This window comes from Coffea arabica, chromosome 11e (genome assembly GCF_036785885.1).
Source record: "Coffea arabica cultivar ET-39 chromosome 11e, Coffea Arabica ET-39 HiFi, whole genome shotgun sequence".
Taxonomy (NCBI): Eukaryota; Viridiplantae; Streptophyta; class Magnoliopsida; order Gentianales; family Rubiaceae; genus Coffea; species Coffea arabica.
Genome location: NC_092331.1, coordinates 52,654,391 through 52,678,990, shown reverse-complemented (window position 1 = coordinate 52,678,990; position 24,600 = coordinate 52,654,391). Strand labels below are relative to the sequence as shown.

The following is a 24,600-nucleotide window of genomic DNA, read 5'->3' as shown; positions in this document are numbered from 1 at the left end:
TTCATCAAAGAGACTAGACAAGTCGAGCCAATAAGAACATCCTCCAGGTTCTCCAGTACAGAGTCAATTAAATCCATGGCAGATGCAGGATCAATCAGAGGAGAGTTGACCTCCCTCCCCCAGGGCTGCTCAGACAAGATAGCATAAGCATTCTTTATTTTGTGTTCCCAAAGTTTTACGGTTCCCAGCATGTAAGAAACCAAAGAATCAACATTCTCCAAATCCACTGGCAGAAAACAAGCACAAGAAAGCTCATGTATCGCCATGCTAAATGCAACATCAGTTTCAAAACTGCTGGTCAACGAGCTTGATGCAGAAGGAATAGCCTCAGGTATTCCTGTGGCAATCAAGCAAGTCCTCAGAAATCTTGAATTCTGTTTAAGGGTCAAGACTTGATCCCTCAACGGAGATGCCAAGCTGCAATTCTTCTCTAGCCAATCCAGATTTTGTATGGGAGAATCCAGGAATGTGTTGACCATCTTGGTTTCTCTCTGTTTTTCTCCCTGACACAGATTTGTGGCAGAAATGAAGGATGTGATGATCAGAAAACCAAAACAGAAAGAGATTTGCTGTGATCAAACGAAGAGAGACTCTAGCAGCAAAGTTGTGGTAAAGTTGACTGGGAGTTTCTACCGAAACAATATTATAGTCTTATTAATTAAGACCGCCAAAGACTCTTCCGGTCTGTCATCTATCCATGCTCTATATAAAATGTCTTGAATGATTTACATTTTGATATTTCTTACTTTTTTGATCTTCCTAATATACCAGCACTAATTATGATAGTAGCTTAACCATAGAGGAAAAAAATTGTCATATCTAATAAACATGGTGAAATAAGTCTTACTCTCCTATCACAACATGAATCCTTAATTCTGAATCTTAACATACCAAATTTGGCTGAATCAAACCCCAATCGAACCCTACAAGAGCCAATTAAATCAGCACAACTGTCCCTGAACAATGGCATTAGAAAGAAGGAATTTAAAATGACCGTATCCAAAATATGATTTCTTAAAGTCAAAAGCATAAAATAAACAAAGCTATGGACAATCATATTGACAATTGAAATGCACTTTCTTAGATGAAGCTATGAAGATGCCACTTCCTCTGATATTACCATTTTAATTTACCACAATGATACTCCTGTCCATAGAACAAATCAAAGTAATTGTTTATGATTTCAACTTACGATTTCTTCCTTGATACAATAATTGGAAGCAAAATGAATGCTTCCATAGTTATGATCCGAGAACACATTCCAGCAAGTAACAAATTTATGCCTTCACTGTGAGAAACCTTGGCGGAGCATAATGCTATGCCATGGTAGCACTAATACAACGTCACTGCGTTTTAATTTATTTCTAATTGAGCATTGTTTATCGATTTGATAGGTATATATTTTATGCTTGACTATCTATGGGAGTTCAAGGGCTTCTGTTATGTGTGTTTAGAATAAAGTGATCCAATAGAAGTCAGCTGTCAAATCTGGTCTAAATTTGGCAATTCCAAGAGAAGTGATAAATCTATATGCTATCTGTTGCTAAGAGGTATAACATAGAAAAGAATTTGTTGGTTAAGAGGTATTTATAGGGTAACTTAGGTATAATTTAAATGTTTCAACACATGCCCACTAGATGCCCATTAGAAAAAGCTTTCAAAAATTATTATTTTAACAGAAAATTTTTTTTAAGACAGAAATTTTTATCTTCATTCATTGCTAAGTTAACCATGGCGGTCATGAACCAATGCATAGTAGCTCTATCCATCAATGTTGTCCTGGAAAATATAAGTAGTTAATTCATTAATATTATCCCTCTATACAGCTAAAGCAAACAAGGAGGAAGTATTGATGCAGTTAACATAACTGTGTTCAAAGAGCTCCGTGAAGATGGCTAAAAACATGCAAAAAAAAAAAAAAAAAGAAGGATGGTACCATTTAACAATATCCCCCCAATATGTAAGTGATTGATCAGACATATGATTGTCTATTAGTTATATATATATATATATATATATATATATATATATATATATATATATATATATATGAGTTTGCCAAGAGTATTTGAGTTTAATCTACTCTTTGTATTGGAGAAATATTATTATTCTGGAGTTACCTAAATTATAGCATTCTTTATCTGTTAATCACATGTAATTTATTATTATATATGATAATTTAACCACAAATAACTTTGTTTAAGGTCATTTTCACTGTTGGAGACTATAGTTCAAGTAAAAGTTTCCATTTTAATTTAATTTTCTAAAGTACACAGCTATAGTTATTATCAATAACATATAGAAGTGCTTTCCAACTTTAAAATGGAAACTAGGAGAAAAGTGCCTCACATAATGTTATTATTGCAATTATTACCCGGTAAAAGTTCAAATAGAAGTTTTCTCAAGTTCATGGTGGATACAATTAGCAATTGTAGCTTAGAGAAGAAAAGATAATTGAAGATTTGTGTTTGTATTATAATGTAGTCCTAATTTTAGATCTCAGAGGGTATACCCTCCCGCCCCCTACCCCGTTTTTTAACGGGGGGTAGGGAGAGGGTAAATCTCCTCTCCGGTCCCCACCCCATTAGCCCCCACAGGTACCCTGGCCAATTGCCATCTCTGGGCTCGAGGGTTGGCAGAATGGAGGGTTTAATTACATTTACCTCCTTTGAGCTTTAATCGAAGTACTAATCACTTCTTAAGGTTTCACCAAATAATGAAATGAACAATCAAACTATTAAAACTATAACAAACACCCCTTTCTTGTTAGTCAATTAATGACTGACTATCAATCTTGGTGATTTCAGCATAAAATATACAATAAAACCCCTAAAATACCCACTCTTAAAAGCCATTTTCACCATTTTTTTCACTTGAAAGCCACTCTTCATAACGCCCCACTGCCATCTATAGGTTTCCAAAATTGAGAAAATTACACTACTAAAATCGCCTTCTTGCATAATACACGATTCTTGCCTCAAAATTGACCAAAAGTGATAGGAGAGTAGCCATACAAAGTAAAAGCCATGGCTATTCCTCCTTTTCATCTCACCCAAATGACAGCCATTTTGATGAAAGTTATAACAAAAATGATCCTTTTAATGAGGGAAAAAAATAAACATGGCAGCATCATCACAAGAAATTGAAATATTAGGGAATCGAACAGCCACGACTCATAATCCTCATAAGTCCCAACTTTTCAAAAAATGAACAAATGGTTATCACATATCGGCTACACAAGAGGATTCAACCTAAGATCCAAGCTTCATCAACCTACAAATAAATTTCCATGCTTGTCAACAACGTACTCCAATCTTATGTCTAGCTAAACTCAAACAATGAAAAAAAAAAGTAAAAAGATTCAAGATTGAAATGCTAGAAAAAAAAGGGGCGAAGAGGCTGATGGTGTGGTGGTGCATTGCTAGCGGCACTTAGAGTTTGTTGGGGGACCTTGATGGTTTCTCTCTTTCTTGGGATCCTTCTTCTTCTTCTTTTTCTTTATTTAGTGCGTTTTATTCTTTCCTATCCTTGTTTTCCTTCAAATTATTTTCTTCTTTTCTTTATTTTAATTCCTTTTTTGCCTTTCACTTTTCTATGTCATATTTAATGAATTCACAAAGGATAATTTTGTCGTTTGGCAACCTCTAACGGTAGGATATTAGCTTGGATACTAATAAGGGGGTTAGATATAATTTGGCCAAATCTCGAGGACTAAAGAATGGAATTGAAAGACTGAAAGTGACAAAAATGATACAACGAGAATTAAAATGATAATCTTTCACATTCATGAGTCACCTAATCAGCTATATCAAAATGTAGAACTTTAAAATCATTTTGCCCCAAGTTATTGAATATTTAAAGTCCATGTCTCCATGCTTACAAGTATAGGTGGCAAACCAATCCACTTAACTAAATTTACCCATATCCGTCCATGAATAGAAGGGTATGGGTATATTAAATTTTTGTATATGGGTATAAATGGGTTACCCAATAATACCCATTTAATAAATGGGTATTATTGGGTAACCCATCAAACACAATTAACCCATTTAGAATTCTCTTCCCCTCTTCTCTTCCCCTATCCATTTTTTTTTTCAGATTTTTCATTTTGTCATGATGTTAACTACTTTTGTTTCATTATTATTATTATTATTTGTTGGTTTATCTTATTATTTTATTTTCTCATAGTTTGTTAACTGATAGGTTGCAATTTTATCATTTATTTTATTATTAATTCTCCCTATTACTTGACCTGATGTGAATTAATTATTAGATTCTACTCACTTTTCGTAATTTATATTTATTTCAGGGAGTAGAACAAAAATATCACAATAAAGGCCAATTTGACAGTTATCGGGAAAGAGTTCACATAGCAGGCAATCGAGGGCATTTTTGGAATAATGAGATACAAGTCTTTTTTAGTAATTCGCAGAGGGCAGCATTAAAAGGAGGAACGCAGGGCTGAAGTAAAGAGTCTTCTTCTTCCCCCTGGGGGAGCCGCACAGGAAGTTTAGCTTTTCCTTTGACCGTTTGGTCTCCTTCGTTTTGTAGTGGAGAGCTTTTGACTTTTCCTTGGAATCTTTTGTGGCTACCTCCTACGTGAGTCAGGAGCATTGAAGACAAAATCATCCTTTGTAACCTTACTTTGCTTTATTCCTTCGATTGAATTGAAGTTTCCTAAATTTCTATACTATGGCCGCGACTGATGCTTTGATTTTACATGAGTTTTCCTCATCAGCAATGAGCTAAACCCCTTTGTCTAGTCAAGGGACAACTGAGGCTCTGGTTTGCCTAAAAATTGTGAGATCGATTTAATTTTACCTTTTTCTTTTATTTATTGATATTCGCATATTCCCTGATTGTAGTGCTTATGATTGTTTAATTAATTGATTGTCTTGGATCCGGATAATTAGTTAATTTAATAATCTATTGTCAATTAGGGTGTTAAATCCGTAATTGTTTAATTGCTCTAAAATAGTGACAACTGGCATGATTAGGTTTGTGTCAGGGGAATACGCGGGCTAATCTAAAATAACCCTGGTAGTGCGTTATTTGGTTAGAATAGGGCTCCTCTAATACGTAAGGCAATTGGGAAATTAAATTCTACGGGCGTACCTAGGATTATTTCTCAATTAGATCAGTGATTAACGGGCGTATCTTGATCACCGACACAGTAAGGAGGGGTTGATTGCCATCGCTTGTTTGGTAGTTATAACCTATTTATTGATAAATAATTGGAATTGCCTTTGTTTCGATGATCAATTAGGTGCACCATTGCTGAAGTTATTTCTTGGCTAGATTCTTAATTATCACTCATTTGATTTTAGTAAATTGTTATTTAATTTTTAGTAGTTTTTTAGATTTTATTTGAACTTCTTTTATTGTCACATTCTGCACAAAACACCCCCTTTGTTACTGTGAACTTGAAAAGAAACAATTGCTCCCAGTCCCTGTGGATTCGACCCTACTTACCACTATCTACAGAAATTACTTTTAGTTTGAGCAGGTTTTATTATTGCACAGGCTGACACCCTGTCAACTTTTGGCGCCGTTGCCGGGGACTGGCGCTAGTTATTTGTTTCTTTTTGAGTTCAACTTGTTTTCAATTTTTTTTTATTCTATATAGTTTATGACTGCTAACATTCCGTATTTTGATGATAGACTGGATTTTGTTCCTGAATGGGGTTATGAGACTCATGTTTTTCCTAATGATCAATGGGCTGTTGCAAATTGTGGAAATTATTTTGACTCAGGTTATTCAACTGACACATGTCCCGCATTTCAAGATAATCTAAGTGCTCCAATTGATACTTTTGGAGATTTTTCACCCCAATATCAAACGCAGTATGACCCTTATTCAAACGGGTATGATCAAGGATGGTGGGATAATTCCAATTTTGATTATGCGACCGGACCAATGGATTTTCAACAGCAAGAGTCTCAACAACCATCGTCCATGTCAGGTATGTATTTTCAGGAATTGGGTGAATTATTTATTAATACATACCGATTCCAACAGGAGACACAAATGAGGAATGAGATGATGAAAGATGCAATGAGTTATCTGGCAGATCAACTATGTCTATTGACATCCACAATAAATCGATAGGCTTCTCAAATGGAAGAATTGCCCTTGAAAATCATTGTTGATCTAGAAGAAAATGAGAGTGCAACTTGCTTGACTAGTGATGAGGAGACGCAAGAGTGTCAAAATGAGAAATCTACAGATGCAGTTGAAAAAGAAGCCGAAAAGGAAGAAATGGAACCCCAACCGCAACCCATTCAAGTGAATGAATCCAGTGAACAATCTCCAAATGCGGTGGCATCTTCTCCACTCCTTAATCAATATTTTCCTGACTCCTATTCTTCAATTCCTGTTACTGAAATTGATTTTATTATACCAGAAAATTTGAAATTTCATGACAGGAATAAGTTAAGAGTGGCAATGAAAAAATATCTTGAACCGAGAAATGCGTGTGATGGAGGAGTGAATGGAGAATGCAAATTATCGTTGACTTGTTTAGCACCATTTACTAGTCCATGGAAGCCCGTAACTCGTATGCTCAAGGATTACTCTATTTACGAGGGCTATCAGGACTATATAGAGGATGAAACATTAAGACGAGTCACACGATTTTATCCTCCATGAACAAAACATGATAATGTCTAGCCAAAGACATTAAAGAAAGGCGCTCATTGGGAGGCAACCCAATTGTTTCTTTTAATTGTTTGTTTGATTTCGTGTGATAGTTTAAATATGTTTTCCTTGAATTCGACTGATTTTGGGTTTCAGTTTTCGTTTTTGCTGATTTGTAGGTGACCTTCAGTCATGACGCGCCCGCGTGATGACGAGCAGGAAGCTCACGAACAGAAACTTCTGAGAGCTCTCTTGCCCTCTTGGCGCGCCCGCGTGATGACGAGCAGGAAGCTCACGATCAGAAACTTCTGAGAGCTCTCTTGTCCTCTTGACGTGCCCGTGTCACGTTCGCGGGAAAGGTAAGGATTCAAAAATAAAAAAAAAATAAAATAAAAAAGAAAAAAAAATTTTCAACCATAGCTAGGTTTCTAAATTTCTATACTAAAAAAAAAAAAAACTCTTTCTTTTTTTTTCTTTCTTCTTCTTTTCTTTCTTTCTTTTTTTTTCTTTCTCTTCTTTCTTCTTCTTTCTTTCTCTTTTCTTTCTTTCTTCTCCTTTGCTACCCTCTGCTCACGCCGCCCGCGATCCCATCGCCGCACGCCAGAGCGCGGCTCTCCTTCGTGCGCCGCGGCCCATCAACTCCGTCCCACCTCCAGCTCCTCCGTGCCTCCACCCGATCCACACAGCCGCGCCACTATTCTTCCCTCTGTCCGCCGCTCCTCAGTCCCAGCGCAGCCACCACCAGCTCTTCCTCTCCAACCTTGCCGCTCCACCCATCTCAGCCGCCACTAGCGAGCAGCCCGTTGCTCACTCCATCGCACGCCGCCGTAGCGGCTGAAGTTCCCACAGTCGGGCAGCCGCCTGGTCTAGTGCGCCGCACGCGCTCTGTTCCAGCTCGTCCAAGGCCAGCCCACGGACGCCGCCCTTCCCTCGCGTCCTCCACAGCTCCATTGTCTTGCGCACGGCTCCGCTTCCTCCCGGTCCACTACTGTCACCAGCTCTCCTCCACTGCCGTGCCTCTTTTTCTTAGCCACTACCGCCCCAGTTTCTTCATTCGGCCACTGGGAGAGGTATTTGCTACTGGTGGAGTAACTGAACCTTAATTTGGCATCTCTATTTGGTTGGCTGCGTTTGTAGTGTCAAATATCTAAGCCGTTTTCATTGAAATTGCTGATTTTGAATTAAGATTTTGACTGGCCAACTGGAGCCATTTGTTGAAATTTTGGGTAAGCTGAAATATTGCACTTGTTTGTTAAATTGGGAAGTTCTTATGCTATTTACATTGCTTCCTCCAGTTGGGTGCATCTAATTGAATTGTTGGGAAATATTTTGGCCATTGCTTTTAATTGCTAAGTTTGTTGAGGTTTCTTTTGGGATTCTGGTCGAATTATTTCTGAAGTTGCCTGATGAATTGGGAGACATTATTAGCAATTGATCTGTTTTGATATTGCTCTGTTGGTGGCATGTTCTCTTTCTTGTTGTTGGATTAACACTTGGGGCTATTGCTTTACCACTGCTTTGATCTGCTATAGCATTTGTTGAAATTTCTGGGGGCATTTGTTAAAATTCTAGGTGGCCCGTGTTTGTTTTTAATTGTTGAGTTGGGGAACACCAGTGACTATGAATGTGCATTTGTGGTTGCTATCTTTGTTGGATATTCTGTCTTTTGTTGTTTGGGGTGATAATTGGCGTCAATGGTGAGTGGCGCCACTTACAAGCACAGGTTCACAACGTAGACGAGCGAATGACGAACATCACCCGCTAAGTAGCAAGGATGTCTCAGAACTCGGCTTCCCTCCACTGTTCCCTCCTATCCCTTAGCTGTTCAACAGGGAAGTTTCATTGTTCTCTTCGCTTTCATTACTTTATTCCCTCCATTGAGGACAATGTAAGATTTAGGTGTGGGGGGAGCAATTATGGTGCTAGTGTCTTTCGTTCATTTTCTTTTTCTTCTTTTTAGTGATTGGCTCGTAAGTGCATGCCAAGGTTTGATGTTGGATTATTGTCTCTATTTCTACTTTTGCCAAGTTTTAATAATAAAAGGGTATCAAGTTCATGTGGTTGAATCCAAAAATATCTCTTTGGTGAATATCGATGATTGTTTTACTCTTATAATTTTTGGTTAACTTTCCTAGGCATAGGGAATGATTATTGGCATTTTCATGTGAATTGGTCCGGTTATTAACTTTAGTTCTCCATGTTTGAAAATGAGGCTAGCTGATGCAAGTTTTCTTTTGGTTCTTGTGTTATATTATGTTTTTGTGATTTTTAGCTATGAATAAATTTGACTGTACTCCGCTATTAGTTACTACTGAGTAACCGGGGATCTGCACCTAAAAGTGTTGATTCTCGCGTCAAAAAGTAGTAATTGCTATGAGTACGTGGTCACGTGGCGATAGAAACTGAGTAACCGGGCTCCTTCATCTGGCCAATGTTGGAGTTCGCGTCAAAAGGCTCAAATGGCTAGCGACTAAGTCTTTTGTTACTATTGAAAAATAAAAAAGAATCGCAAAAAAAAAAAAAAAAAAAAAGAGAAAAGTAGAAAAAAAAGTGAAGGTTGTGTTAGTGTGTAATAAAAGTCAGCTTGCCGAATTATGGATTTAATGTTGAAGATTTTGGTTAATAGTTGGACCATTTGCTGATGAATGTTGTGTGTCATTCCTTTTTCTTATATTAGTTAACCTGAAATTAGAGGAGTTTGTGGTTTAGAAGCTAACCGAAGTGATATTTCTTGGACTTGATCATTGATGCTTGATTATTATTTTTCTTGGTATCTTGGCAATTTGGTAGATAGAGCAATGGTCATTATCACATTTTGGTATCTGTTTACTATTCTTATGCTTGAGGACAAGCATGGTTTAGGTGTGGGGGAAATTGATAGGTTGCAATTTTATCATTTATTTTATTATTAATTCTCCCTATTACTTGACCTGATGTGAATTAATTATTAGATTCTACTCACTTTTCGTAATTTATATTTATTTCAGGGAGTAGAACAAAAATATCACAATAAAGGCCAATTTGACAGTTATCGGGAAAGAGTTCACATAGCAAGCAATCGAGGGCACTTTTGGAATAAGGAGATACAAGTCTTTTTTGGTAATTCGCAGAGGGCAACATTAAAAGGAGGAACGCAGGGCTGAAGTAAAGAGTCTTCTTCTTCCCCCTGGGGGAGCCGCCGCACAGGAGGGAGCTGGCTTCCCTCTTAGTTTTTTCCATTTTTATAGTTTAGCTTTTCCTTTGACCGTTTGGTCTCCTTCGTCTTGTAGTGGAGAGCTTTTGACTTTTCCTTGGAATCTTTTGTGGCTACCTCCCACGTGAGTCAGGAGCATTGAAGACAAAATCATCCTTTGTAACCTTACTTTGCTTTATTCCTTCGATTGAATTGAAGTTTCCTAAATTTCTATACTATGGCCGCGACTGATGCTTTGATTTTACATGGGTTTTCCTCATCAGCAATGAGCTAAACCCCTTTGTCTAGTCAAGGGACAACTGAGGCTCTGGTTTGCCTAAAAATTGTGAGATCGATTTAATTTTATTTTTTTCTTTTATTTATTGATATTCGCATATTCCCTGATTGTAGTGCTTATGATTATTTAATTAATTGATTGTCTTGGATCCGGATAATTAGTTAATTTAATAATCTATTGTCAATTAGGGTGTTAAATCCGTAATTGTTTAATTGCTCTAAAATAGTGACAACTGGCATGATTAGGTTTGTGTCAGGGGAATACGCGGGCTAATCTAAAATAACCCTGGTAGTGCGTTATTTGGTTAGAATAGGGCTCCTCTAATACGTAAGGCAATTGGGAAATTAAATTCTACGGGCGTACCTAAGATTATTTCTCAATTAGAGCAGTGATTAACGGGCGTACCTTGATCACCGACACAGTAAGGAGGGGTTGATTGCCATCGCTTGTTTGGTAGTTATAACCTATTTATTGATAAATAATTGGAATTGCCTTTGTTTCGATGATCAATTAGGTGCACCATTGCTGAAGTTATTTCTTGGCTAGATTCTTAATTATCACTCATTTGATTTTAGTAAATTGTTATTTAATTTTTAGTAGTTTCTTAGATTTTATTTGAATTTCTTTTATTGTCACCTTCTGCACAAAAACACCCCCTTTGTTACTGTGAACTTGAAAAGAAACAATTACTCCCAGTCCCTGTGGATTCGACCCTGCTTACCACTATCTACAGAAATTACTTTTAGTTTGAGCAGGTTTTATTATTGCACAGGCTGACACCCTGTCATTAACTTGCTCATTTTTTAGCATTACCAATTTATGATAAGTTTTAACCTCTTTTCTTATCTTTCTAAAATAAAATTTTAAATTTATATATGAAAAAAATGTTAGGGGTTCAAAATTTTTGGATTAAGTTTTAATATTAACTTTTATAGTATTTAGTTCAAATTTTTATATTCTTATTATTCAATTATTAAATAATATGTAATTTTGCGACATAGAGTATCAATGGAAAAAAATTGGTAATTAGGCTTATTGAGCATTATAAGTAAATATTTAAAACTAATGATGGATACAAATAGCGGTATAAATTGATAACTTAGTTTGCAAAAATGAATTTAAATGAGTTTACAAAAAGTTAAAATAAATGGGTTATAAATGGGTAATTGGGTTATTCAATTCATTTTTTGACTTACCCATTTATACCCATCTAATTAAATGGGTATAAATGGGTTGATTCACTTATACCCATTACCCATTTCACCCAAGCCAAACCCGCCCAAGTCACCCATTTTGCCACCTCTAATTACAAGGATAGGAAGGGGTCTACATTCTACATTACCGACATATCACCTTTTGGTGACATGGTGCAGTAGTTTTTTTTTTTAATAGTGTAATAGAGAGGGTTCAAACTCGAGACTTTTCACTTAAACTTCCTCTTTCAAACCATTCAATCCATCCTTTCCCTCATGACATAGTAGTTTTGAAATAATGTGAAAAGTGAAATGTAATATTATATGTACATATTAAACAAAACGTCTTCAATAGCTCGATAAATGCAAAATAGGATAGGTTAAATCTACACCGTTAATGCATTAATTACCTGTACTATGTGTATTGATTACTTATACGGGTAATTTTAAAAGGGTCTATATATATATATATATATTCAGCATCCGCTAAGATGTATGACAGGCACGACACCTGTGCAATAATAAATACCTGTTTAAGAAAAATAAATTTTCTGTGTATAGTAGTAAACAGGGTCGAATCCACAGGGATTGGGAAAAATTCGATTCTTTTTAAATTCGAGACACGGGGGATTTTTATCAGATAAAACTAAAAATAAATAATTAAACAATTTAACTAAAAATAATCAAACAATTTAACCAAAAATAAATAATTAATTAATACGAATGTAAATGGCAATTAAATAAATAATAAATAAATTCTAGTCAAGGATACAACTACGTAGACACAGTCCATTCATCCGATCATTGATGCAAAGAAAGTTCACTTAATTTTATTAACAGGTTAGTTATAGTCGCCGATAAGCTCTAACGACCAGCTTTTCCTTAATTTATTGATAACCAAGGTACGACCGTTGATTACCCCTAACCAGGAAATACTCCTAGGTACGACCGCAGGAATTAATTTCCTAATTGCATTAAAAACTAGAAAAGCCTAACCCAAATTAATAACACGCTACGAGGGTTATTTAAATCAGATTGCATGTCCCCCTAGTATGTGAAAATACTAGTTGTCACTAATATTAACCAACTAAACAATTACGGATTTAATTGATTAATTTGACAGGAGATTAAAAAGTCAAATTGCACATCGGGCCCTTGATATCCAATTAACAAAATAATCCCATGGAAATTAAAATAGAAAACATGCAAATATTAATAAATTAAGGAACACGTAAAATTAATTAGATCTCACAGATAATTGGGACTGCGTCTTCGCATTGATCCTTGACTAGAGAAGAAAATTAGTCACGCCTCATAAGAAAATCTTCACACAATTCAATTGAATTTAAAGACATCATCTTTCTTCGATAATTGAGAGAGTGAATAACAAAACTCTCGGAAGAGAATAAGAAAATTGCACACTAGAATTCAACAAACCAAAACAACTCCCTATTCTCTCCTCTGGAACATCCCTCGGAGAGAAAACTAAAAACTCCTCTCTCCTCCTACGGAGCTTCTCTGGAGAGAAAACTCAAACTAGTCTAATGTCTTCTGAAGCTCGTCCGATTTCTTCATACATAAAAAAACCAGCCAAAATGGAGACATCACCCCACGTCCTTCAAAGAGGTCATCATTTCTCTACACAATCATTTCCATTCCACTCAAAACAAAAGCAATTGTCGGTTTTCTTTTTGACCAAGTGCACACGTTCACCAACAAGAAAGCAAAACCACAAATGTGCAAAGAAAGCACACTTTAGACAATACAACTTATTTGCGGTCCCCACCAACTTTGACATGTTGTCTAGTCAAATTGAATTCCCAAATGCAATTCCATTCTTCTACGTTGGTTTGCACCAAAATTGTGTAAAGTTTCACAATAATCTTATCAAGAGGTTTCTGCTCCAATTTCTGAAATTATATCCAAATATCAAATATAAATATATATTGATAATTAAAGCAAATTAAAGCAATATTTGGCAAGGATAAAAAGGAAAATTAACAATAAAATTACTAACAATTAACACCCTATCAATGTACTTCAAGTGTTAAATTTTTGGGAAAATAAGCTTAATGAGAGAAAATGTATAAATGCAAGGGAAGATAGTAATTGTTGGTGTGTACGTATACATTGTAAATTGGGAGAAAATTTGGTATGTTAAAAAATGTCTATTAGACACATGCTAAAAAAAACCATTTTAAAAATAGTGGAGCAGAACGAATAAGAATTTGTTAGAAAACCATGGAATGCCAAAGGGCACCAGTCTGGTGCTGCAGAGATGATTTAGTCCGCTCCAATTCACAATGACCCAGTTTTTGTGTCTCCTTCCGCATAGTATAGGAGTAAGAGCAGGAGTAGATATACGTGATTCATATTTGACACCAAAAAGAAAAGAAAAGAAAGCCTACTATTGATTTCCTTCAATTTTGATACACAATTAATTACCCTTTGCTTTCTTAAATCTAAACCCTGCTACTTTTTCGGGGGTGACATTCCAACCATAGATAAATATAAAACAAGAGAACAAATACCTTCCCTGTACAATCATGTTACAAGTAAACCAAAACCGTGCAAATCGTTCTTCAAATTTTATAGCAATCAGTCCAATTACAAATGCAAAAAAAAAATAATAATAATTTGGAAATTTAGTCTTGATATAGGGTTAATTTCAATATATTACATAACTCTTGAAACTTATTTTCACATTTCACTCTAAACTAGCAGTTGTAATTTGTAAATTGCAATCGCTTTATATCTTATATACCAAATTGCGACAATAGATAGTTTAAAATCAATTGAAAAATTAAAAAAATTTCTTTAATGAATAGGCTTTAGCACCCCTAAATCAAATGTGCTTAACCTAAATTGAAGTATCTGGATTGAAAAATATAACTACCAAAACGTCACTAATTTGAGAAGTGTGCCACAAATTGATAGGGGTACACTCATATTTTAGGGTGTAAATTTTGAAATAGTTATAGTTCAGGGTTGCATGTTACAATTAGCTCGAAAATGTTGCAGATCATTTGGTTCTGCTTGTTAAGGCATGATAAAGGCTGCGCTCCTTAGTTCCTGCAAACCATCTTCCATCAACATACCTTTTCTTTACAAGCTTTTTTTTTCTGAAGAAATTTGATTTTCAAAGAGAGAGAGAGAGCAGGAGACAAACAATGAATCGAGCTTCTATTGATTCCGTCACTGATCAACTCTCAAGGCTGTTGTGCCTGCCAAACTTGCCCTTGCACATGAAGCAGCAAATTCAGAGCCTTCAACTGGAGCTAAGGTTCATGAAAATGTTCTGCTGCTGCTTGAAAAACTGGATTGCTGCTGCTGATCATGAGAACATGCATTTGGGATCAGTACGAAACAGTACCGAAGGCACTGTGGAAGCATCAGGAAAGGGGCTATACAATGCTGGGTATCGTGCAATAATTGGAAAATATTTCAAAGATTGGGAACTCCTGGCATCTAATATGCTAAGAGAAGTTGAGAAATGTAAGCCAGAAATAAGAGAAACTGCCATTTCTTTATTTGATCTTTCATCCCAATTCATAGCTCCCAGGGCTGTTGACGAGATCCTGGATTTCATTGATTCCATTTTAATGAATTTGAAGGATCTTGTCAGCTTGAAAGGTGAAGTGATTATTGTCTCAGTGAAGAAGCAGATCGAAGTACTCGAAGGGAAGCTGAGGTTTCTCAGAAACTTCGTTGACTTCGTAGCAAGAAGATGTGGCAACCAGGACAAAATGGAGGATTTCATGACTACCCATGTTCAAGCATGGGCAAGAAACTCTGCTTGTTTGTCACTGCTATGTTGGACAGATGGCATGAACAAAGACAAGGAACCCCAGAGGAATGCTATGCTTCCTCAGTTGCTACTGAAGATCATGCCTTGTAGTCAAGCAGTTGCGCAGATGTATCTTGAACTCCTGAAGTCAACGCCATCTGACACTCTTTTAATGGGTGAAATTGTTGCTGGCTTTGTCGATTCTCTCCTAGGAAATGCAGTCAAATCTTTAAAGGTTGATCTTGCTATCCTTCGAGAAGGACTCCTGTTCGCGATAACATTTCTGGTGGATCACCCAAAAGAGTCACCAAGAAAAACTGAGTTTGCTGATATGGTTGAGAGTTTGGTGATATCTGTCATTTGCTCTCTTCATGTTGCTCAAACTGAAGATGGAGCTTCCAAGGCAAGAAATGATAATCTTTCTGATTTTCTGAAAAAGATAGAGAAAGTCAAGGCAGAGGTCAGGGAGCTTTATATCCCCATGCCAAATTCATTGGAGTCTAATTTTCCCAGGACTAATGGAATGGGATTTATTGATTTCCTCATGGGAAACTTGAATGACATGATGCAGTACAAGGCCAACCATATTCCTTTTGGGGAGCATAAAGTTATGGCAGTCCTCGAGGTGCTGTCATGCTTTAGGTCCTGTCTTCACGATACAGAGAACGTGCAAAATGACTATCAGGAGGTGAATGCTCTCCAGACACGGATTATCAATCTGGCATACCAGGTGGAAAATGTAATGAATTCATGTGCTATTTCAGGTATTCCTATTTGGTATCAGATTATCTGCTTCTCTGATATCCAGGAAGAAATCAATTTTTGCGGGACTGAGATCGTGACCATGAAGCAGAAATACAATATTGGGAAGCAAATTGCTGAGACAACTTCCAAGCTTGCCCATTCATCACGAAGTAATAATTCAAAATTTGATGAAGATGTTGTGGGATTCAAGGATGAGGCGAATCAGATAATTGATTTGCTTACAAGTGGATCGAAGAACCGAGAGATTGTCTCAATTGTTGGAATGCCAGGTGTAGGTAAGACCACTCTAACTAGGAAAGTTTATAATGATCCTTCAACCACACTGACTTTCACGAACTTGCCTGGTGTTATGTTTCGTAAGTATATACAAGCAGAGACCTATTACTTGCCATTTTAAAGTGTCTTAGTGTCAGTATTGATGATGTTAAGCTCTCAAAGATGAGCAATGAAGATCTGGAGGAACAGCTCAGGAGATGCTTACTGAAACAAAGGTACCTCGTGGTAATGGATGACATTTGGGATATTAAAGCTTGGAATGTTGTAAAACAGTCACTTCCAGATGATGGAAATAGAAGTAGAATTATTTTCACGACTCAAAATCACCATCTTATATCAGATGATCAAGGAAGTAGCAAAACTTATCTGCTTTCTCCACTGATTGAGGAGAAACCTTGGGAGTTTTTGCAAGAGAAGATATTTCACAAAGATGCTTGCCCTCAAGAACTATTGGAAATTGGAAAGAGAATTGTGGAACATTGCGAAGGATTACCCCTGGCAATAACTGTTATTGCAGGTCTCCTTGCAAAGGAAAAGAAGAATGTAGGATGGTGGAAGCAAGTAGAAGCAAGCTTAAGTTCTGACTCAACCACAAAGGGATACATGGGAGCTATAGAACTAAGCTACAAGCATTTAATGGATTATCTAAAGCCTTGTTTCCTATACTTTGGAGCATTCCGGAAGGGTGAAGTAATTGGTGCCAGAAAGTTGACCCTGTTATGGAATGCCGAAGGCTTTGTAAACAGAAACCAGAGGAGTTGCTTTGAGGTCGTGGCGAAGGAGTACTTGAAGGAGCTTAACGATCGAAGTCTAGTTATTGTTTCTGAAAGAAGGTTCAATGGGGGAATAAAAGCATGTCGCCTCCATGATCTGCTACACAAATTTTGCTCAAAAAAAGCAAAAGACGAAAAGTTTTTACATGTGCTGGAACGGTCTGAGGATTCGGATCATATCCTTAATCCTGTAAAGCATGATCAATATCAATTATGCATTCATGCGGAATCCACAGCTTCTGGAAGTTTGAAACCCGCTTGTCAACGTGTGAGTTCTCTGCTCTTCTTTCGGAAAAGGGATGGTTACTTTTATGATGATGATGATAGCTATGCTTCCAATTTTTCCACTGACTTCCTAGAAAGTTGTAAACTTATTAAAGTTTTGGATTTGAAGAGTGTCTACTTGCATTCTGGCTTCCCGAAAGAAATTGTATCAATGGTGCATTTGAGATATGTATCAATTGGTGGTAGTTTTACAGAAGTTCCAGCTTCAATAGCCAACCTCTGGAACCTGGAAACTTTTGTTGTGGCAAGTACTAAAACCATTTATTTGCCGGATACATTTTGGAGGATGAAAAGTTTAAAGCACGTGGATGTCAGTGAAATGGCGATCATCTCTTTAGGGGAGTATGAGGTTGAGGATTCCTGTCAAATGGACAATGTGGAGACTTTTCTTCGCTTGCTTTCACTCAAGGAGGAAATATGGAGAAGCTATTGAGGAGGTTTAGGAGACTTCGGAAGCTGAGATGTGTAATTGTGGAATCAAAGAAGTGCAGGAGGAAAGGAATTCAGTTCCCAGCACTGGCCTCCTTGGAAGATCTTGAGTCACTGAAAATGTCTACCAATGCCTCTCATGACCAAGGGTTTTATAGTTGGATGCGGATTCAGTTTCAGGCATTCAACTTCCCCACAAAGCTGAAGAAACTAACCTTGTCTAAACTTGGTCTACCATGGACTGCCATTTCGACAATTGGGGAGCTACTCGATCTTGAGGTGCTCAAGTTGCGGGAAGGAGCCTTTAGGGGACAAAGATGGGATGTGGGAGATGACGAATTCTTAGAGCTTAAGTTCTTGGAATTATCAAACATGGACGTTGTACTCTGGAAGGCCTCCTACAAACCCTTTCCTAAGCTTGAACAACTTGTCATTGAAAATTGTTCTGAACTTGAGGAGATCCCATTTAGTTTTGGAGAGATTGAAGGCTTGAAGTTGATTCAATTGAGGAGGTGCAGCTATGATGTGGAAGATTCTGCTCAACAAATTCTCCAGGAACAGCGGGATTCAGGAAATCCGGAATTTGATGTACTTATCTTGCATTGATTTCGAGATCCAGAATATCTATGCACTCTTATTACCTGTAAGTAAATTAAAGTTCATAGTCTTTTCTTCCTTTACCTCTTCCTTTGGCCACTTCATTCATGTTTTCATTTAGTTAAGAAATGAGCAACCCTATCCCGTATTGTTGAGGGTCTATTGACTTTCGTCTCACTGCTGCTTAAAAAAAAATGAAAAATTAGCAGTACATTTATAATTTTGCTTGTTTCCCTTATAAATTAATAGTTTGGATTTATCAACTCTTGAAATCTAATGAAGATTATATATGATATCATGCAGTATTTACTCGAACAATTTTAAATCTAACACTCTAAATAAATTAACAGTTTCCCTGCTGAATTATCATGATAGACCAAGGGGTGATCAACGAGCTGAAACCATAAAATTCTGTTCAATTGATTTGAGTCTGCACCTATTTAAGTAATCATTTCCTCAGTTTTTTCCATGAAAAGACTACTCACTGTGACAGCTTGTGGAATTCAGTAACTACCCCCTTTGAAGTAACTAGAAGACCAAACAGAACACCATTGCTTGAGATTTATGTGTAATTTCTCACTCTGTATTTATTTATTATATGGTTACAGATGTTTGAAGTCAAAACCTCTGTTGATCCATCGAATTTCATGGTTGTTGGATTTGGACATGCTGTCATGGCTTTATATGCACCAAGTAAGATGGTTATCAAGATTGTATCATATTCGGACAAGATTTCAAGCATATTGTTCACTTGTGGTGGTCTATGAGGCCTATTTGTTCCAACCATCTGTGTGGATTACTGGTAATGTTGCTCAGATATAATCTATTTGTATACATACCATTCTGGGACAATTGTAAACCTACGCTCTTGTGGTACTATGTAACAAAGAAAGAGAAGCAGGAAGGAGTTTATGTTTACAATTCCAACATATCACATAATTGGTGGTACAAAGGCAAGAAGAGAAATAATCTTTCCCTTCATGCTTTCTAGAGGGGAAATATGGTATGAATAAGTAGTAAAAATCATTGTATGTCTGTTACTGAAATAAAATCTGTAGGAGAAGCTATCAGCATGCAGATCATGCAAGACTGCATCTCACTTACGCTGGAGGACAATGAACAATTGCGTGCCTTCCTTGAACCCTGATTCCAAGCACAGTGAAATATCTGCACTTTTCTTTATAGTCCTTCTGAACATTTCATCCACAATCTCGCTTCCAAAATGTTTAGTGAACATTCCCTCCATTGCAGCCCTTAGGTGCATTATCATGTTCACCGGATTGCATTATCATGTTCACCGGATCATCAATCTTGGACCTATGATCTGTCACCTCCATGCTTACAATACTGAAACAACCATTTATCTTCAGCAGCCAAGCCATCTCCTTTGGAGATGCAGAATAAATTGGTAAGTTGAAGGAATCAATTTGAGCTTCATTGAGGATTCCCTGTAAACTGCGAAATTAAAGGTATCAATCAATAATACCACATCAAGGACATCCACTTAATTGATTAAAATTTTGGAAATTTTAAAGCTCTTGTCCAGTGAAATCTCTAAGCAATTTACTGCAGCAACTAGCCAAGTGGTTCATAGGTTCTCCCTGGTTCTTATTCAGTTTTATCATTAATCTAGTAGTAGTACCTAAAGCAGATAGCTCTGCTTCTATTCCTCTACCAAGCATCCCCTCAGAATTAGGAAGTTAAGCACATCTACATCTAGATTCTTGAATGACTTGCTTGTCTCACCTCATTAGCCATATCCACAAAACTGGATCCAAGAAAGTTGAAACAGCAGATCATAGAAGGAGCCTGGCACTCCTGCTGAAAAGTATTGCCTTTCAAGTGGGAGAGAAGTGAAAAGGGTGTTGCAATCATTGGATGCATGATCATTGAAGAACAACTGAAATTCAAGCCTATGCGAACCATCATCTTCAGATTTGTGCTTGTTTTCTATGGCATCTATTATGTTTTGCACAGCAAAAAAGTATTTGGTCCAACTGCGCATCCCAAGTCTGCGATACAGAGTCCATTAGAGGCAGAAGTCAGGCTCTTAGTGTCAAGCCTCTCGACAATTGCCTCTTTGATCATTTCCCTGGCAACATTTGACGCATCCCTCTGTAAAGTTTGAACACAAGTCAATCAGCTTGCTGATACAGATTACGTCAGTGATGTATTGTTGCGATATACATAACTAACTGAAAGCAAATAACATATCCGAAAATCTTGAATTAGCACTAGAACAATATTATAGTGTTCTGCAAATTTTCTTGAAATGACCATAGAAATAAACTAGGCTAGCACTAGGTAGTACTCCATCTGGAATTTGCATTTCAAGAATATGATAATTGTAGCAGAAACTGCTAAAGCTGTGTCTCACAAGCAAGACGAGTCTAAGGTTCTATAGTTCCCCAGTGTATGCAATTCTCTCATCCGGAATGGAAAACTAAATAAGAGGCTGCTATATTAGATGTTACAGGAGGACAGGTACATGATATAGTAGTGCCTGGTAATGGGAATTTTTGGTATAGCTATACTTGCCATCACCACTGTTCGTTGCAAATGATTCAGGCATTGTAATGCTGTATGCAAATGATGATCACCTTTAGTTCTGTATTTCACTTTCCCAGTCTCAAATTATGCTTTTGCACCTTAGTTTTCCTTGTGTGAGAAAATTTTAGATAATTATATATTACTAAGTCTGTAGCATACTATCAGCCTTTGGAGTCATAGTCTAACGGTCCAAGAGTTTTATGGTTAGTGGAAAGTGGGAACTTGGTACCATACTTTTGTTTTAGTCCGTTAAGGTTTCCTATGGGTATTTTTCTTCTCTTTTTTTTTATGGAACTTCTTTCTGTCCAATAGCAGCCACCGTTCATGAAGTAGAAAACAAGAAAATCCCATTCTCCCGACGATTTAATTCTTTTCCTTTGTGTTTGAGGGGAAGGAGAGGGTGTAATGCTGAACAAAACTACAAAATGAAGCACAGTTTGATTAAACAAAAGAGCAGAATCCTGTAATTTGATTAAACAAAGAGCAAAGTCCATATCCTCCTTTGTTTTGTCTTTTTATTTTTCATGAATTCTGGGATTAGTGAACCCACCAGGAAAATCGACCAGATTTTGAAAGTGAGCAGAGGCATATACGTGGCCCATGACTTGAATTCTACGACTTGGAGAAGTTGAGTGGTTAATGACTGATAGGGTGCAATTTATTTATTTATTTTATTATTAATTCCTCCTATTACCTGACTTGATGTGGATTTATTTGCTGGATTCTACTCACTTTTAGTATTTGACGTTTATTTCAGGGAGTAGAATATAAATATGATAACAGGTGCCAAATTGGAAAAAAAAAAGAATTCAGATGAGAAAGCTTGTCCCAGGGGCACTTTTGGAAGAGAAGATGTCATGCCCATTTTGGTAATTTTCGCAAGGAAATGACGGACGGAGGGCTTCGCTTCCTGTGGAGGTCCCGCCGCAATTAAAAGAAAAAAGGCAGCAAGCCTGGGAGAGCTAGCTTGTTCTTGATTCTCCGTCTGGAGCTTAGCAGCAATTTTTGACTTTTCCCTTGTAATTCACTTTTTGGCTTGAGAAGCCTACGGATGTTAGGAAGAAAAGGCATTTGTTAGCCTTGGGCTTTGACTTTTCCTTTTCCTCTTTTTTGAATCCTGCGCATGGCAGGAGCATTGGAGAATTGTTTCTTTTGACTTTTTTCTTTAGCTTGAGACGAAGTGAAAACCATGAACTTTCGTAGCTTTTCTATTCATTCGATATATTGAGACGAATTGGATTTTGCCAAATTTCAACGGACATGGCCGCTGGTTTCTCTGCAATTTTGTGTGGGTTTAGTTCATCAATTATGAACTAATTTTTTCCACTCTAGTCAAGGAGCAATGGATGCTTTGGGTCACCTAAAATTGTGAGATCATTCTAATTTAATCTTTTCCTTTTATTTATCGGTATTCGCATATTCCTTGATTGATAAGCTTATGATTATTTAATTAATTGGTTGTCTTGGATCCGGATAATTAATTGATTGGGTAATCTATTGTCAATTGGGGTATTAAATCCGTAATTGTTTAATTACCTCAAAATAGTGACAACTGGCACGATTAGATTCGTGTCAGGGGGATACGCGGGTTAATCTAAAATAACCCTGGTAGTGTGTTATTTGGTTAGAATAGGGCTCATCTAATACGTAAGGCAGTTGGGGAATTAAATTCTACGGGCGTACCTAGGATTATTTCTCAACTAGAGCAGTGATTAACGGGCGTACCTTGATCACCGACACAGTAAGGAGGGGTTGACTGCCAACGCTTGGTTGGTAGTTATAACCTATTTATTGGTAAATAATTGGGATTGTCTTTGCTTCGATGATCAATTAGGTGAACCATTGCTGAAGTTACTTCTTGGCTAGATCTTTAGTTAATATTTCCTTGATTGTAGTGGATTGCCATTTGACTTTTAATTGCCTACTTTATTTTATTTTTGATTGTTTCCTCGTTTTAATTAATTTAGGCCTTTAATTATTGTTATCCTGAGTTCAGAAAATTGTGGTTTAATTTCTAGTTAGTTGTTTATTTTTACTTTCCCATTTGAATTTATTTAATTATCGTCGTTCCTACAAAATCCCCCCTGTGTCACTTTGGATTTCTTAAGAAACGAATATACTCAATCTCTGTGGATACGACCCTACTTGCCCTGTCTACAAATTCATAATCACTTGTGAAAAGGAATAACCATTCCATTCGGGTATATCGGATCAAGCAAACTCTTCGGAAACAGGGTGAATCAAGTAACCCATTGCACACCTAGAGTCCCTGCTCCAGTACTTGAAATTGGGTTTTGGTCATTTTAACTGACAATTAGGTTTAATTTTATTATTGCACAGGCTGACGACCTGTCAATTTTTGGCGCCGCTGCCGGGGACTGGCGTTATTATTTGTTTCTTTTTAAATTCAATTTTGTCCTAATTTTCTGGTTTTCTTCTAGTGTATGCCTCGATCTTGTCGCACAGGTGATTTGGTTTTTGATCCTGAGGTAGAGAAGACCGTGCGTAGAACGAGAAAGGAAACCAGACAGCTCAAAGAAGAGCACTCTAGTGCTACATCTCAAAGACCCGAGTCAGAAGTTGAACCAACAGATTCGTTTGGTAACACTTCGAGTGACTCTGACCAGGAGGAGTTCACCATGGCTAATGCACAAACATTAAGGGAGTTGGCTGCTCCTGATTTAACTCAGCAGCCTTTGTGCATTACTTTCCCCGCTTTAAATGACAACATTCCATTTGAACTAAAATCTGGTCTGATTCAGCTTTTACCCTCTTTTCATGGTTTACCAGGTGAAGAGCCGTATAAGCATCTGCAGGAGTTTCATGTCGTTTGCAACAGTATGAAACTCCCGAGGATCACAGAAGAGCAGATAAAAATGAGGGCATTCCCCTTCTCCTTGAAAGATTCTGCGAAGGATTGGCTGTACTACCTGTCACCAGGTAGCATCACCACGTGGGGCCAATTGAAGAAAAAATTTCTGGATAAATATTTTCCGGCGTCCAGGGCTGCGAGTCTAAGGAAAGAAATTTGTGGGATCAAACAGCATCCCGGGGAGTCACTTTACGAGTATTGGGAACGGTATAAGAGCTTGTTGCGCAGGTGCCCCCATCACCAAATAAGTGAGCAGTTGATCATACAATATTTCTATGAGGGGCTCATTTTTAGAGACAGGAGCATCATTGATGCTGCAAGTGGAAGGGCACTGGTGAACAAAACCCCTCAGGAAGCACGGGAGTTAATAGAGGGGATGACAGAGAATTCACAGCAATTCAGTACAAGAGAGGATGTCCCAATACGTAGGGTGAATGAGATAGAGACACCCTTTGTGCAGCAGCAGCTAAATGAGTTGACTGCGTTCGTTAGGCAACAGGCTGTGAGAAATGCATCACAAGCCAGGGTATGCGGGATTTGCACTGGTATAGGTCACTCTGCAGACATGTGCCCAATGATTCAGGAAGAAACTGCGGAACAGGTGAATATGGCTGACCACGCGCCTGCGCCAAGGAAGCAGTACGACCCTTACTCAAGCACCTACAACCCCGGGTGGAGAGATCATCCCAACCTCAGTTATGGAGGGAATAGGCAATCCAACTTCACGCCGAACAGGCAGTCTAACTTTGTGCCGAATAAGCCACCAGGGTACCAGCAGCAATACCAACCCCGACCACCTCCGCCCCCTCAATCTGGTTCATCTACGGATGAGATGCTGAAACAAATGATGACAACCATGACGCAGAATCAGCAAAGGACGGAGGCAGCTATTATGCAAAATCAGCAAAAGACGGACTCCGAAATGCAGGACATAAGGAATCAGATAGGTCAATTGGCCACCAGAAT

The 24,600-nt window shown here is 37.5% G+C and overlaps 2 protein-coding genes across 2 annotated transcripts; both read left to right on the top strand.

Moving 5' to 3' along the window:
- Positions 1–14,389: 14,389 nt before the first annotated feature.
- On the top strand, positions 14,390–19,133 carry LOC113719548 (late blight resistance protein R1-A-like). Its single transcript, XM_027244775.2, has 2 exons — positions 14,390–18,258; positions 18,821–19,133. The coding sequence occupies exon 1, from the start codon at positions 14,471–14,473 to the stop codon at positions 16,247–16,249; it is 1,779 nt and encodes a 592-aa protein (XP_027100576.1). The 5' UTR covers positions 14,390–14,470; the 3' UTR covers positions 16,250–18,258; positions 18,821–19,133.
- LOC140021373 (putative late blight resistance protein homolog R1A-10) lies at positions 16,291–19,359 on the top strand. Its single transcript, XM_072072133.1, has 5 exons — positions 16,291–17,434; positions 17,596–18,203; positions 18,821–18,957; positions 19,029–19,165; positions 19,271–19,359. The coding sequence occupies exons 1-5, from the start codon at positions 16,291–16,293 to the stop codon at positions 19,357–19,359; spliced, it is 2,115 nt and encodes a 704-aa protein (XP_071928234.1).
- Positions 19,360–24,600: the final 5,241 nt, after the last annotated feature.

Coding starts and splice junctions, on each gene's coding strand:
- LOC113719548 (XM_027244775.2), top strand. CDS start 14,471: ATGAATCGAGCTTCTATTGATTCCGTCACTGATCAACTCTCAAGGCTG.
- LOC140021373 (XM_072072133.1), top strand. CDS start 16,291: ATGAGCAATGAAGATCTGGAGGAACAGCTCAGGAGATGCTTACTGAAA. Junction 17,435..17,595: donor GGAAACTTTTGTTGTGGCAA/GTACTAAAACCA, acceptor CTTTCACTCAAG/GAGGAAATATGGAGAAGCTA. Junction 18,958..19,028: donor GACAAGATTTCAAGCATATT/GTTCACTTGTGG, acceptor AATGTTGCTCAG/ATATAATCTATTTGTATACA.